Source organism: Petromyzon marinus, chromosome 18 (assembly GCF_048934315.1).
Source record: "Petromyzon marinus isolate PM22_M1 ecotype Great Lakes invasive population chromosome 18, UKy_Petmar_22M1.pri1.0, whole genome shotgun sequence".
NCBI classification, from domain to species: Eukaryota; Metazoa; Chordata; class Hyperoartia; order Petromyzontiformes; family Petromyzontidae; genus Petromyzon; species Petromyzon marinus.
In genome coordinates, this window is record NC_133684.1 from 1,267,356 (window position 1) to 1,282,267 (window position 14,912).

The 14,912-nt window shown below is 46.7% G+C and overlaps 1 protein-coding gene across 1 annotated transcript in view; it reads right to left on the minus strand.

Moving 5' to 3' along the window:
- Positions 1–183: 183 nt before the first annotated feature.
- The window catches only part of NPNT (nephronectin), a 57,001-nt gene continuing 42,272 nt past the window's right edge, over positions 184–14,912 (minus strand). Inside the window, exons 7-12 of the mRNA XM_032956440.2 lie at positions 12,656–12,778; positions 11,056–11,676; positions 9,355–9,423; positions 7,830–7,925; positions 6,468–6,733; positions 184–3,495 (exon numbers count right to left, since the gene is read on the minus strand). Coding sequence (XP_032812331.2) covers positions 3,391–3,495; positions 6,468–6,733; positions 7,830–7,925; positions 9,355–9,423; positions 11,056–11,676; positions 12,656–12,778 — 1,280 coding nt within the window. The 3' untranslated portion in view covers positions 184–3,390. The remainder of the gene's footprint in view (positions 3,496–6,467; positions 6,734–7,829; positions 7,926–9,354; positions 9,424–11,055; positions 11,677–12,655; positions 12,779–14,912) is intronic.

The window sequence follows — 14,912 nt, forward strand, 5'->3', positions numbered from 1 at the left end:
ATTCTGAAAGTTTAAACTTGAAATTCTTCTTAAACAGTAAATATAAAGAAATGACACGTGACATATTTTCAAGAGCAGCAGATGGGATGAGAATAATTTGAGACGTGTCACCTTGGGTGAACTACAATTCCCGTCGTTTCCGCGAGCGAAGGAATCATCCAAAGAGATATACGAGAGCACACGTGATCTGTACAAGTTTATAAACCAGCGAGGAGACGTAAAATGCAATGAGCTGTAAGACAGCATCGAAGCCAAAGCGCAATGGTTGAAATAATTAGTAAATTCAGGAAAAGGTATTCTAAATTGATCATTCATTGGTATGAACGCAAATGTTATAGGCAGAATAAAATAGTTTACTGATAAGCAGTTGATATCGAAATAGAAAAACACAGAAGCTAAAGAGTACACAAATATTTAAAAATTATAAACACAAGTCTTACAGCTAATTGGATGTGTGTGCTACCCTCAAATTGTCTTTCAAATAATGTTAGTTTACATAAAAGGGCATCATGGGCGTGTGGGTTATTTTGCCGATTGAAACATACCATAAACAGTGTGAATGACCACACAAAGAATCAGTAAGTTACTGGAAAACACGCTGTAAAATAAAAAAAATTACGCTCAACCCCTTTAGAATGTCAGTGTTTCTGAGAATTAAACGAACTAACTTAAAAGTAAAACTACCACATTAAATTAGAATTTAACTTCTGACAAATATTCTTAATTCAAATCAAGTGCCCATTACAAGATCAAACAAAAATACCAAAACGCGACCGTGTTGGCACGACACGAGAAGAGATCCGAAGCACTGTTTTATTTAGCATGACATGTTTAGGTCGGTCTAATTCTAACCCACTGCAGCGTAACAATTCACAGCCCATTGGCAATCCATTGCTGGATGAAGACCTCACACTGTGTTGTCCGTGGAGGTTGTTTTGACCATACTTCACCGTAATGGTCAGTGCACATTGGTGAATGGGGGAGCCAATTCAGGTGCAATTTATCAACGTCCACCGATGTTTGCCCAAGTCAGGAATAAAACTCAAATTCGGTGGGTTAATAACGGCCGTGCGTTAACCAAAGCGCCAAAAATTCTAAAGTGTGGCTCTTGTGTAAAAATTTTTTTTTTAAGAAAAATAAAACAAAAAGTTAGAAATGTTCTCAACATTTTAGGAATATTTAATCCACTTTGTAACAGCAGATGAAATATCTAAGAAGTTCAAGCAGACTTTAAAGGTAGGATTAAAAAAAACCGTGGTATGTTATGCTCGGCAGTTATTTATAGTATGTATGCATGAATCTCACAAAGTATTCCGGAAATACAGTAGCACCCTTTAAAGTTGTTGTTGTTGTCATGATTTATGTAGAGCCCAGGTTTAAACAGTCATAATGTAAAGTAAATATACAATATCCACACGTAAATGTGTCTGAATCGAAAAGTTACTAACACACTAATGCAATAATACAATATATGCAACGAGATAACTTGTTTAAAAAAACACACACGCACAAATATGTAGGACGCAATAAGAGCTACAAAAATTTTAACTTTGAACGACTTTGTTCATTAACAAATTGAAGTACTGTGGCTATAGAAACACGACACACCGGGTCAATATTATCACAATCGTTGATGCCAATTGTCACAAACGACGCGTTCACTTTCAGCAACTTGGTGCGTCTCATCGATGAAAACAGCTGAAAAGCACGTTTGATGAACAACGATTTGGTTTACAGAGCCCACCACTTTGGGTGTTCTCGTGACCTGTGCTCACTCTGAAAGCAGATTTGAAGTTCACACCAAGCTTGCTCATGGGGACAGCAGTGATCAGATCTGTCCAGATACGAGCCACTGCATGATTACACTCGGACATGGAGCTTCCAGCATGGCCAGCGACGACTGAACTGAAACTGTCCCGGTGTATCGTGAGGTTGAGTGTATCGCAAATATCAGTACCACAGCACTGACAGTTGCTTCAATAAGCACAGTGGGAACTCCTAATGCTCACCACCGCTCATTTAAATATTTTAATTGTCAAATGATAACCTTACACCCAGCGGTCTCTGTAATAAAATGAAGTAAAAGCATAGTGCATATTTAAATGCTTCAGTGGACTACCCTTTCCATGAAACGGTGATCTTTTAAACGCAACGTTTGTCCTTCCAAATTTAAATGGTGAGCTAACACTTGGAAGAAGATGGAATAATTCATAAAAAAAACATCTGCGCTGAGTTACCATTTGCAAGCCTCCTCTTAAACATGTTACGAAATAAAATAAAAATCGAGGATAACTACTGAATTGGACAATGCAGAGAGATGGCAGAGTTTATTGAAAAATGCTCCTTTTAAAAAGACATGGGACTGCCCCCGCAAATCTCACCACAAATCTATGCACCCCACAGTTCCTTCAATTGGGGCAACAATTGTAATCCCATGATCGTGGAGTGCACCATTCTTCTAAAGGGGCATTTCTGTTGTACTGCTCCAATTCCATCAGCATCCATCCACCGTCTAGATTAATGTAATAATGGCAAGCTAACTGAGTTAATGGCTTCAACTAGATAAAATCCTACTACATGTACAACATGAAATTATCTTCAAGGTGTGCCCATACATAGATGTGTACTGGAGCACTGGTAAATTGTTATGTGTCTCCCATAACAATAACAATAATATTAAGGGCTAAGGCATGAAGAAAGACACTCACTGTTATGTATATGCATTTAAATAGCGGTTGGCCGAAAGTGCAATGAGAATTATGGACTGGGAGGGCAATGTGGCAGAATGAAAGCTACCCAAGGAACTGCTTTTGAAATGCATTTCTGGTTTGTCTTTATGCCTGCGTAGAATCACACCCGGTGTATATACACACTGCAAGTCCGACGCACGCAGATGTGTGTGTGCGTGCGTGTTCGTGCGTGCGCCTATACGCACGTGTGTGCGTGTGTAGGTGTGTGCGTGTGTAGGTGTGTGCGTGTGTAGGTGTGTGCGTGTGTAGGTGTGTGCGTGTGTAGGTGTGTGCGTGTGCGTGCATGTTCGTGCGTGCGCCTATACGCACGTGTGTGCGTGTGCGTGTGTAGGTGTGTGCGTGTGTAGGCGTGTGCGTGTGTAGGTGTGTGCGTGTGTAGGTGTGTGTGCGTGCATGTGCGTGTGTAGGTGTGTGCGTGTGTAGGTGTGTGCGCGTGTGCGTGTGCGCGTGTAGGTGTGTGCACGTGTGTAGGTGTGTGCGTGTGTAGGTGTGTGCGTGTGTAGGCGTGTGCGTGCGTGCGTATGTGTAGGTGTGTGCGTGTGTGTAGGTGTGCGCGCGTGTGCGTGTATAGGTGTGTGCGCGTGTGCGTGCACGTGCGTGTGTGCGCGCACGTGCACGCACGCCGGATCGCCGCCCTCCACTAATCTTCCATGAGCTCTTCGGGGCAGGGTCCGGACTTGAGCATCACGTCTCCCAGGCTGATCTCTCCATTCCTCCCCTTGCCTCTCTCGGCTTCGAAGACGATCTGCACACACGAGCCGGGCACACGGGTAGAGACGCAGGTTAGGGCGGTCGGTGGCCGTGCGCAGCACCCTTGTCAATCCACTTGCGGCACGAAGACCTCCCCAGGCCACGCGGATCACAGCTGTGACTTGAACATACTTCAACTTGCTGGTCAGCGTTGGTTGGTGAAGCTGGAGAGCATAGACTGTGGGAGCACAGTCCAGTGCCATAAATGATGTTGTCACAATGATGCACATCCAGTCATGCATGTGAAAATTGATAATTACACTGTACCTAATGCTGGCATTTGCAACGGTTAAGTTAAAAGGAAGTCGTGTTCTCAAATAACACACACACATTAACCTGCCACCTGTGCGCCATTGAATTTCACTGTGTAATCGCACCAACATGGGAATCAACAGCACACCTGAAATTCCGTACATTCTGCTGGCAATCAAACTAGTCCGTTAAGCACAATGTACGGGGCGCACTGCACAATGGCCCAAGCAGAGATAAATACAGCCCCAATCCTCGTTTCAAATTCTCTGCCAAAACCAAGGGTCAAGTTAAGCCCTATCCTACTATGGCACACACATCACGCACAGTGTTTCTCAGATGTCGCAACTCGCTGTGTACCGCCATGCCACCTTCTCTCTGTCGCCCCCCCGGACTGAGAAAGTAATCCACATCTCCACCTCCACATGCGGTTCTCCATATCCTTTACATTAGAATTGTGACCTTGTCACTATTTCATGGAGCTTTCAACACGGTCTCGTTCCAGTGAGACTGTGGTGTAATTGGATAGCTTAATAACGCGGTGAACGAGAATTTATGAACCCAAGAAAGACGCGTTACGTAAAATACAAAACCAAAGTCGGAGTTAAAACAAATGCATTTAAAAATAATAGTAATGAGAACCACAAACAAAACTGCAACGGCTAAAATGAGATTGCACAACGCAAGTGAAGAAAACAACTAAATAAACCTGGCAGTGCCAAGCAGCAGGTGTGTGAAACGACCCCAGAGTTTAAAACAAGACACAAACGCGTGCGTTAAAACCACCCAGCAGCAGCTTTCCATGAACACGACATACACATTGCAAGCAGTGTTATGTTTAATGGCACAACGGCGTTGATCGCGTACAACCATTATTTCTGCGGCAGAAATAAGACGCGGGGGCTTTATTGCTTACGCAAGTAACGTGAGCACGGCGTTTTGCTGCGTCTTGGTGGCTCATTCCCCGACCGTGCGCTCGCGTTACCGGCAAAAATACTGCGCCTCCACGGGCCGTTGCTGCTTCTTAAATTACTGCCGCACGATCATCTCCGAGCAGAGGGCGCTTTTTATTTGTACTAAAAACGTGATTTGGTGACGATGCTGCTGTGTTGAAAAAGACCTTGACACGTTCGTCAATAACACTGCGAGCCATCGGAGGAAAAAGACATAATCGGTGACATTTGTGGCAATGGACCTTCTGTATAATAATAACAACTATCATATGTTCATGCTTTCATTAGAGCAGTGTGACGGCAAAATGGAAGAAAAGTATATTTTCCCGCGATGATTTCATCCTTATTTTTGACATAACCGGCTAAATAAAAATCACGGGAGACGGGTACCAAGCAGCCTTTATCCCGAGCGTAACTTAAGTGGACAGCTGTCACTCGTGATCTTCTTAAACGGCAACACGAAGCCGCATTTAAAAAAAAAACTCACAGCAATTTATGCTCCATAAATTCTGACTGCGGTGGCGAGCCATGCCCCAACTGCCGAAACATTCCCCCTACTGAGCTTTCAGGACAGAAATACGCGGCGTATAAATAACGGCAGTGGCAGGGTCCGCTGTGTCTCCCCAAACACAATACCGTGAAACGCGTGTTCATTAGAAACGCGGCTATTGTTAGCAAATATCCCAAGTGCTTCGTCAATTTATAGCTTTAATTCTGAGATTCTGCGTTAATTAATTTATGGTCTTTAAGCGTCCTGGGTATTTCTAAGTACAGTGTTGTGCTTGATGCACGCTGTTCAGTGTTGTACGCACACAATCTTACCAGATCTCAGATCTCTAAGCAGGATTTGATCTTGGACAGCGCTTGGATGGGTGACCACCATGCATAGGAGTTGTTTCAAGCGTTGTGGGTATACTTTACCATCAACTTAGGGGAGTGATCAAAAAACGTGTGTTGTACTGTACTTATATGTTCCCGTATCTATGTCCCCACTCCCCCGGCCTTCACCAACCCCCACTGACCAGCGTGGTGAAGTACGTCATTATGATGTTTATAACACTTATAAATAGCAGTCTTGTCAAAAGCTTGCTTTCCTTTTCCTTCACTCGTGGTGCCTGGCCCCAGCGGCTCCTCCTAGCGATGAACCCGCCACAGGGCTGGCTTACTGTCATCTCATTGATCTGTATAGAGGGACGCACGGGGGAAGTGACCCCCAGTGTGACCCCAGTCCTCCTTCTACAAACGAACCCCGGGGAAGAGACTCATCGCGCTCTCCTGAAGCGACGTGAGCCCCGGGCAGCACCACTCCCCGCGATTCCAACATCGTGCTTAACCCTGTCCCCTTTGGAGACATCTACAATTTGCGGGATGGAGATTCCTGTTTACAGCTGAGTCTCTGAACGCGTAAGCGGTTCAGAGTAAATTTAATTTAGAGAGGCGTGGAACCGTTGTTTTTAAAGACATTGTACTCGCCGCAGAGAACCGTAGTGACACGACCGCACTCTACGATAGCTTGCGCCAAGCTGTGCCACACGCCCTCCCGCATAGCCTTGTGGGAGCCTCGATACAGATAAAGTTATTTTATTTGAGTTCTTCTTCCGATTCCATTACGATGACTTCCACGCACGTTCCGATGACGTGCACGTACGACATCGGAATGCAATCGGAATAAAAGCTGATGACGTACACGGAATGGGAAAGGATTTTAATAATCGGCGTACGGTGCCCTCGCGCATGCAGGTGAACCCCCGGGGGGAAGACTCACGCTCTCCAGCGCCGTGGGCAGCAACGTGAGCCCCGAATGGCGCCACTGGCCCGTGGCGGCGCCCCACCACTCCCACACGGGTGGTCCCACGCGGCCGCCCCTCTGCAGCATCACCCGCAGCTTCCCCGGGTGCTCGCCCGCCACGCGGTAGCGGAACGACACGCAGAAGTCGCCCTGCGGCACAGGACTGGACAGGGAGAGGCTCAGTCGGCCGATCTCGCGGCGGCGACTCGAGGTGGCCGGGACCGTCATGTAGCGCTCGCGGCCTGCGGAGCGCACGTGCACACACACACACACAAAACGTGCGTGCTCGCTTTCATTGTCGTCGTGAAGACACTCTCATTACTGACAATTGTCATCTTCATAATCATCACCGCTCGTAGCATCATTATGATGATATTGTCGTGACTGATGATATTATAATCATCATCATTTTCATCATCATCAAGACGTTGTCATTACTGATATGACCATCTTCATCACTGAGATCAACCAACATCAGCACTAGTATCACTATCATTATAATGATACCGTCGTACTGACGACATCATCATCATCATCATCCCTTTCATTATGATTAAGACAAAGTCATCATGGTCAAGACGTTGTCATTACAGATATAATGATCACCTTCAATCAGGGAGACCATCATCATCAGCACTGGTATCATAATCATCATCGTGACACTGTCACTCCAGGCATCAACACCTACACTGTCACCGTGATCGCCATCACTAATGCCTACATCCGTGTCACAATTGACGTGAGTGTCATGACTAACATCGCCATTTTCATCAAACTTTATAGAATCATGATTTGATCTTGACTGACCTCATTATCATCCTATAACTTGCATCATCATCTCATGAATGGCAATAAAATCAACACAACCAGCAATAAAACTGACGTGACTAAAATCTTCGTCATTTATCTCATCACGATCTATGCAACCATTATTTTTCACCATCGTCGTTCAAAACAAATGCAGACGACTCATTTGTGTAGATCTGAGAGATCACGAGTTATATTCATCGCGAGACTTTGTGTGCTGGTCTTCAGCAATACATTTGTATGTATGTTGAACTTCTTTCACACCATACGTAGCCAACAATGTCAATCAGAGGCGCGAAGAAGTGGGCATTCGTATAATATTTTGCATGGGAATTGAATCCACACCTACCACTGGGATTCCTACTGTGAGTAAAAAGTGGCCATTGCTTTCCTCCAAACTGGAATAGTTCTTAAGCTGCTGCTGCTGCAGCTGTTGCTGCAGCTGCTGCTACTGCAGCTGCTGCTGCTGTTGATGCTGTTGATGTTGTTGATGTTGTTGTGAATGAGCCACTAGACACGGGGGCTCCCTACCATCGGGCGATTCCAGGAATTTCCAGTCAAAGTCGTCTTCAGCATCTTGCATCCACTCGCAGGTTCCTTGCCCAAAGGCGCAGTTCCTGTAGAAATCTGGCAGCACCAGCACAAGGAGAGGCAACACATCGACATCAATAGCAGCAATAGCAGCAACAGCCATAGCACAAACCAGCAGTGACGCACAACATTGAACTGTGATGCTGCGTGTGGTTACCATCAATGCTTCACTTCCCTGCTTACCCCACTGCTGGCAGAAGGGCTTCCACTAATGTGAGCTCGAGAGGGGGTATTCGGCCTACTCCTCCATACTGGCCAGAAGTCTGGGAAGAGGTGGGAGTTCCACATTTTGGCCTCTATCACACGTCACCTTCCGCTCGACTGAAGGTGACGTGTGATAGAGTTATACGGCTGGGTGGACAGAGGCCTGGCGGCGGGGTGGTGGGGGATTCAAATAACTTGATAGTCCTCCAGCCTGTCGGCCTATCAGCCTTCTGGACCAATGTTTGTCAACGGAATTTGTTTAAGCAGGAAACACTGGTTTTGGTCTCATCACCAGAGTGTGGCCTGTTAAACAACTGCTGCTGGGTTGCCTCATGCAATCAGCAAGAGAACTCCACAAACACTGTGGCGCCCGTTCGGTACGAGACAGCAACATTTGTTGAATGTAATTTTTCCACAAGGTTAGTCGATGGAGTGGCAGCCAAGGAACGGAAAACGCTGATTTCATCATGCGATGAAATCAGCTCGTGTGGATTGTTACACCGCGGGATCACGAGATGGTGGTGGCTTGGGGAGACCTTCATCCTACATGAGAGATTCGTTCATGAGGCTATCCACATATACAAGCACAGAGACAATTTCAACCGAGAAGATGGATTCTGGCTTAGCAATCATTGGAAAGATTTGATTAACCATTTCAGGTCTTAATTGATTGTTCACGCTTACAATGGCTTTCAGACAGCATACATTAATTTTTCGTCTCCCCCCTCCTCTTTTTAGAACATAGATGGACTCGTCCTTTTAAATAAACTGCCAAATCGCTGCGCGTGGCACTGGCGTTTTTTTTATAAATAAATACTCCGTTTAGAAATATATAAATTAATGCAAACCGACACACCTGATGACGACCGTTTGTGTTATGGTCGAAACGTCGTGAGAGTTTTTATTGTTTTATATATATATTTTATTATTTTATTGTTTCTCTTCAACGTGACTTTACCGAAAGAGCTAAGAATATAAAGATACACAGGTTATGAACCAGACCAGCTGGAAACAGAAGCTCCCCATGTGTGGAAAATGTGGGAGAACCTTTCAGTGAGGTGCTCTGATGCAAGACTGCTCGCGTGCACGGGGCATCAGAATCCAAGGCATTTGGTATCAGGATAATCTGGGCAGGTGGTGCCTCTCACTAAACGCAAAGATAACATGCCATTGGGGTGAGATATGCCGAGGCTTTTGCTCCTGAGCTGCGTGTCAGACCGTAACCATGAGGCAAAGATCGCGAGAGATTTGCATGACTTACTCTCTCTGTCCGCACTGCTGCCCCAGTCGATTGAGATGGCGCCCTGAAAGGTTTCCTTCCCAGATTGCACTGCAGCACAGACACATTCCCACACCACCGTCACACACACAGATATTTTTGAACGCTGCCCAACTAAGATTAGCTCTGTCGGTACATCTGTCTGGAACGGGGGGAGGATGGCCATGATAACTCTCGTAAGATGATTCAATGTCAATTTATATTTATAATAAAGTTCACGTTCAGGACTTTATCAGCTGAAAACGCGCGACATTTATCAAAGGGATGCATCAAAGCAAAAATGACGACAGTGTATTTGCCAGTACACAAACACATTTCGCCTTGACACCTGTTCCTCGGCTGTCATACGAATGAAGCAATGTTTCCGAAGACCAAAGTGCGTTGGGGAAAGTGCCACGTGAATGAGTATGTTCGATTTTGTTTCTCTCCCAACTTGTTAATTTATTGAGTTCGTGAAAGGTGATCCAAACTGTGAACGAGGAGCAGTGGAGCGCATGCTCAATATTGGAAGAGCACAGAAAGTTCACATCCTAACAGGGATCGACTCAGCCCTTCAGTCCTCCGAGGAAAATTAAATTGATTTCAACTCTACGGGAATCCTGAATGTTCATCTTGTGCCGAGGGGCTGTGGCCAGCAGCTGAGCACCACCGCATTGCCACTGGAGTGGGAATCCACTTGCAATTAGATTTGTATGATATTCATATTGATTTGTATGATATTATTATTGATTTGTATGGTATTAATATAGATCTTTATGATATTAATGTTGATTTGTATAATATTAATGTTGATTTATGTATGATATTAATGTAGATTTTTATATTAATGTTGATTTGTGTGATAGAAATATTTATTTGTATGACATTAATGTTGATTTGTATGATATTAACATTGATTTGTATGATATTAATGTTGATTTGTATGTGATTGTTTATTTTTATATTAATTTGCATGATATTAATATTGATTTGTACGATATGAATGTTGATTTGTATGATATTAATGTTCATTTGTATGATATTAATGTCGATTTGTATGATATGAATGTTGATTTGTATGATATTAATGTCCATTTGTATGATATTAATGTTGATTTGTATATTAATGTTGATTTGTTTTTTTTATATACAGTAGTGGCCCCCTATGAGCCGGGGCATCTCGGCGTGCTCCACGCCTCATCGCAATCACGTGGGAAAGCCACGTGCCGTGGCAGCTGTCCTTGTAGGCACACGGTGGCTCAGCACTCGGCGTGCCAATGGACGTTGGTCTGCCAGTAGGGGGCAATGATTGTGATGTTAAGTTTCACAAACTTGTTACGTTTCACAAACTTAACGTGAACATTATTTTAAAGGCATCTCTTTGTGTAAAAAAAAATCCCCAGGAATAATAAGTGTGCTAAAGTTCAGGGTTATTCTATTGATGACTCCAGTATAAAGTGCAAGTCGCTCTCAGCAATATCCTTTAAATTTCAGTCTTCTAAATATTTTGACTGCTGCATGTAAATATTTACGTCACCTGGAACACAGCCGTTCGACTCGAGGCGATTGTTTCCCAGAGCCTCCACCAGCCGTGGTCAGATTCCTCGGAGCAAAATCATTGCCAAATGCCCTCTCTGTGATGAAAACCAGAGCAGGTGAGAGCGTGCAGATGACGTGCAGTGCTTTGAAAACCACATGCTTTACCAAAGATGTCTCCACGAGGCTTCTGAGGTTCGGGGTCGATGCTGTTGCTCGCGTGGACGCCGTCTCCACCGTCCGGCCGGGGGGTCTGCCCCACGGCTCCCGTTCCAGCCGCAACGCCGGGCCCTGCCGTCACACCGGCTCCTCCCGTCCCACCGGCTCCTCCCGTCCCACCGGCTCCTCCCGTCCCACCGGCTCCTCCCGTCCCACCGGCTCCCCCCGTCCCCCCACCTCCGGCACTCCCCCCACCTCCCACGCTCCCACCGGCGGTCCCCGCTCCGTCCGTGACCGTCGCTCCTCCGAGGGCCGTGGTCCCTCCGACCGCGTTGCTCTCCTCCTTGAGGCCCTTGCGGCCGGCGGGCCCCTCCGGCTTTCGGGGCGCGCCGATGAACGCTCCGCTCTCGTCGTAGTCGAAGGGCTGGAGGCCGGGCCGCCGCTCGGTGCGGGCCGGGGTGCGCGCGGGTGCCGCTGGGGGCGGCGGCGGCGTGGGGATCTCGTTCCTGAGCTCATTGCGGTGCGGCCGGACGACGCTGTGCCGCCCGGTGACCAGGTTGCGCAGGTAGTGGCGGCTGCCGCCCCCGCCCAGGAAGACGGGCGAGGCGACGTTGGGGATTTCTGGCACCGCTAAAGAGCAAGGGGTTGGGTGGGGGTGGGCGGACAGCGGGAGTGCAATGTCACCCGAAGCTCTGCCAGGACCCAGGAACTCGAGGGCCTCCACCAGGAGTCACCAGCTGCTGTGTTCCACGCGCATTGCGTGGAACGGCGAGAGGCAACGGTGCAGCCCTGCAGTTGCCTGCTCACGCCACTGCTGTCAGAAGGACCTCGACGAGTAGAAAGCTCTGGGGAGCCCCTTTGGTGCTATTTTGGCCTACTCTTCCATGTTGGCCAGATATCTTGGAAGAGGTGGGAAACACCAACAATTCTAAAGTGTTGTTGTAAGCACCGTTCGTCAACGTATCCATGCGCGACCTCAAACGAATGATAATTGGCGCATCGTTAAGACGCTCGCTCACACGACATTATCATTCGTTTGGCTGTGTCGGGGTGGCGGAGCGTTTCACGACAGAAATTTGACCGGATCATTATCTACGTACGTTTGCCTGATACAAAAATCTAATATGTATCAAAGTAAGCGGTGTATTTTCTTGTGGGGAGGAGGATTGGGGGGTGGGGGGTTGTGGTTATCCACTGAATCTTATTTGATATTTATAGAGCTCAAGGCGCTCTCTAAATATAAAATTGTTTAAAAGCAGTAACAAACATGAGAGTGATTTAGATGGCAGGGGCCGTGCAGGGGCCGAGGAATGAGCGACCGTGGGGGTCACGTGGGGGTCACGAGAGGGCAGCGGAGGCACGGCACAGAGTGGAGGGGTGAGGGGAGGGAAGAGGAAGGGAATGGGCGATGGAGAAGAAGTGGTGGTGAGGATTTGAGAGAGGACTGGAAGGTGGTTAAGGGGGGGGAGACTGCTTCATAATTAACGCTGCGGAGGAAGAGCTTCCTCTTCTTTCGTAGATGCAGGGAAACAACCACAATTTCACATTCAACGTGGTCAAGCGAGATAACGTGGCGGCGGCGACGGCGGCGGCGGCAGGAGGCGCTCACGTGTGCAGTCGGAGCCGCTGCCACGGAAGCCCGGCTTGCACTTGCAGCGGTAGGAGCCGGGCGTGTTGTAGCACACGGCGTTGGCGTGGCACCTGTGCTTGCCCAGCTTGCACTCGTCCGTGTCTGTGCACAAAACCACTCACTCCGCGTCGACACGCGGGCAATCGAGACGGCCCACCCGCCCGCCCGGCCGCCCTTCAAAGCAGCCACCTCTGTTGCCGTGGGTTACGGCTTAGGGTCACAACAATTGTAAGGAGTTGCTTTGGCTGCTAAGACGGAGGCAGCGTTGTGCACGTGGGGCACATGTTCAGACTTTCATTTTTGTTTTGCTGGCATTCAAAATTAGTTTTTGAATCGTGAAGAACGTATGGATTGAGGTAAAAAAAAACATTCAAGCCGTTCATTGTCCATCAAGTAATTCATGGCAATCTTTCTCAGTATTTAATGCTGCTTGTCAGCCCAATGGAACATTTGGGAATGTTTAATACAGTAGCAGTACCCATGAACCTGATTAAAAAGTTGAACACTCCAAAAGCATGTGGCTTACAGTTGCACCCACACCTACCTACAGAACACGAGCAATGCACACCTGTGCACACACTTACGCACACGTTTGTGATTAGCTGTGGAATTCAGCACGTCGTGGAGAGGTGCATTGAGTTACAAGATTCGTAGATGTAACCTCCCATTCCATCTCACACTGCTGCTACTGCATTTCTGCATAGTACAATCCTTAAATTTTACTATTTATTTATATACAGTGAGGGAAAAAAGTATTTGATCCCCTGATGATTTTGTACGTTTGCCCACTGACAAAGAAATTATCAGTCTATGATTTTAATGGTAGGTTTATTTGAACAGTGAGAGATAGAATAACAACAAAATCCAGAAAAACGCATGTCACAAATGTTATGAATTGATTTGCATTTTAATGAGGGAAATAAGTATTTGACCCCTCTGCAAAACATGACTTAGTACTTGGTGGCAAAACCCTTGTTGGCAATCACAGAGGTCAGACGTTTTTTGTAGTTGGCCACCAGGGTTGCACACATCTCAGGAGGGATTTTGACCCACTCCTCTTTGCAGATCTTCTCCAAGTCATTAAGGTTTCGAGGCTGACGTTTGGCAACTCGAACCTTCAGCTCCCTCCACAGATTTTCTATGGGATTAAGGTCTGGAGACTGGCTAGGCCACTCCAGGACCTTAATGGGCTTCTTCTTGAGCCACTCCTTTGTTGCCTTGGCCATGTGTTTGGGGTCATTGTCATGCTGGAATACCCATCCACGACCCATTTTCAATGCGCTGGCTGAGGGAAGGAGGTTCTCACCCAAGATTTGACGGTACATAATCCCGTCCATCGTCCCTTTAATGCGGTGAAGTTGTCCTGTCCCCTTAGCAGAAAAACACCCCAAAGCATAATGTTTCCACCTCCATGTTTGACGGTGGGGATGGTGTTCTTGGGGTCATAGGCAGCATTCTTCCTCCTCCAAACACGACGAGTTGAGTTGATGCCAAAGAGCTCCATTTTGGTCTCATCTGACCACAACACTTTCACCCAGTTGTCCTCTGAATCATTCAGATGTTTATTGGCAAACTTCAGACGGGCATGTATATGTGCTTTCTTGAGGAGGGGGACCTTGCGGGCGCTGCAGGATTTCAGTCCTTCACGGCGTAGTGTGTTACCAATTGTTTTCTTGATGACTATGGTCCCAGCTGCCTTGAGATCATTGACAAGATCCTCCCGTGTAGTTCTTGGCTGATTCCTCACCGTTCTCATGATCATTGCAACTTCACGAGGTGAGATCTTGCATGGAGCCCCAGGCCGAGGGAGATTGACAGTTCTTTTGTGTTTCTTCCATTTGCGAATAATCGCACCAACTGTTGTCACCTTCTCACCAAGCTGCTTGGCAATGGTCTTGTAGCCCATTCCAGCCTTGTGTAGGTCTACAATCTTGTCCCTGACATCCTTGGAGAGCTCTTTGGTCTTGGCCATGGTGGAGAGTTTGGAATCTGATTGATTTATTACTTTTGTGGACAGGTGTCTTTTATACAGGTAACAAGCTGAGATTAGGAGCACTTCCTTTAAGAGTGTGCTCCTAAACTGAGCTCATTACCTATATAAAAGACACCTGGGAGCCAGAAATCTTTCCGATTGAGAGGGGGTCAAATACTTATTTCCCTCATTAAAATGCAAATCAATTTCGAAAAATTTTGACATGCGTTTTTCTGGATTTTGTTGTTGTTATTCTGTCTCTCA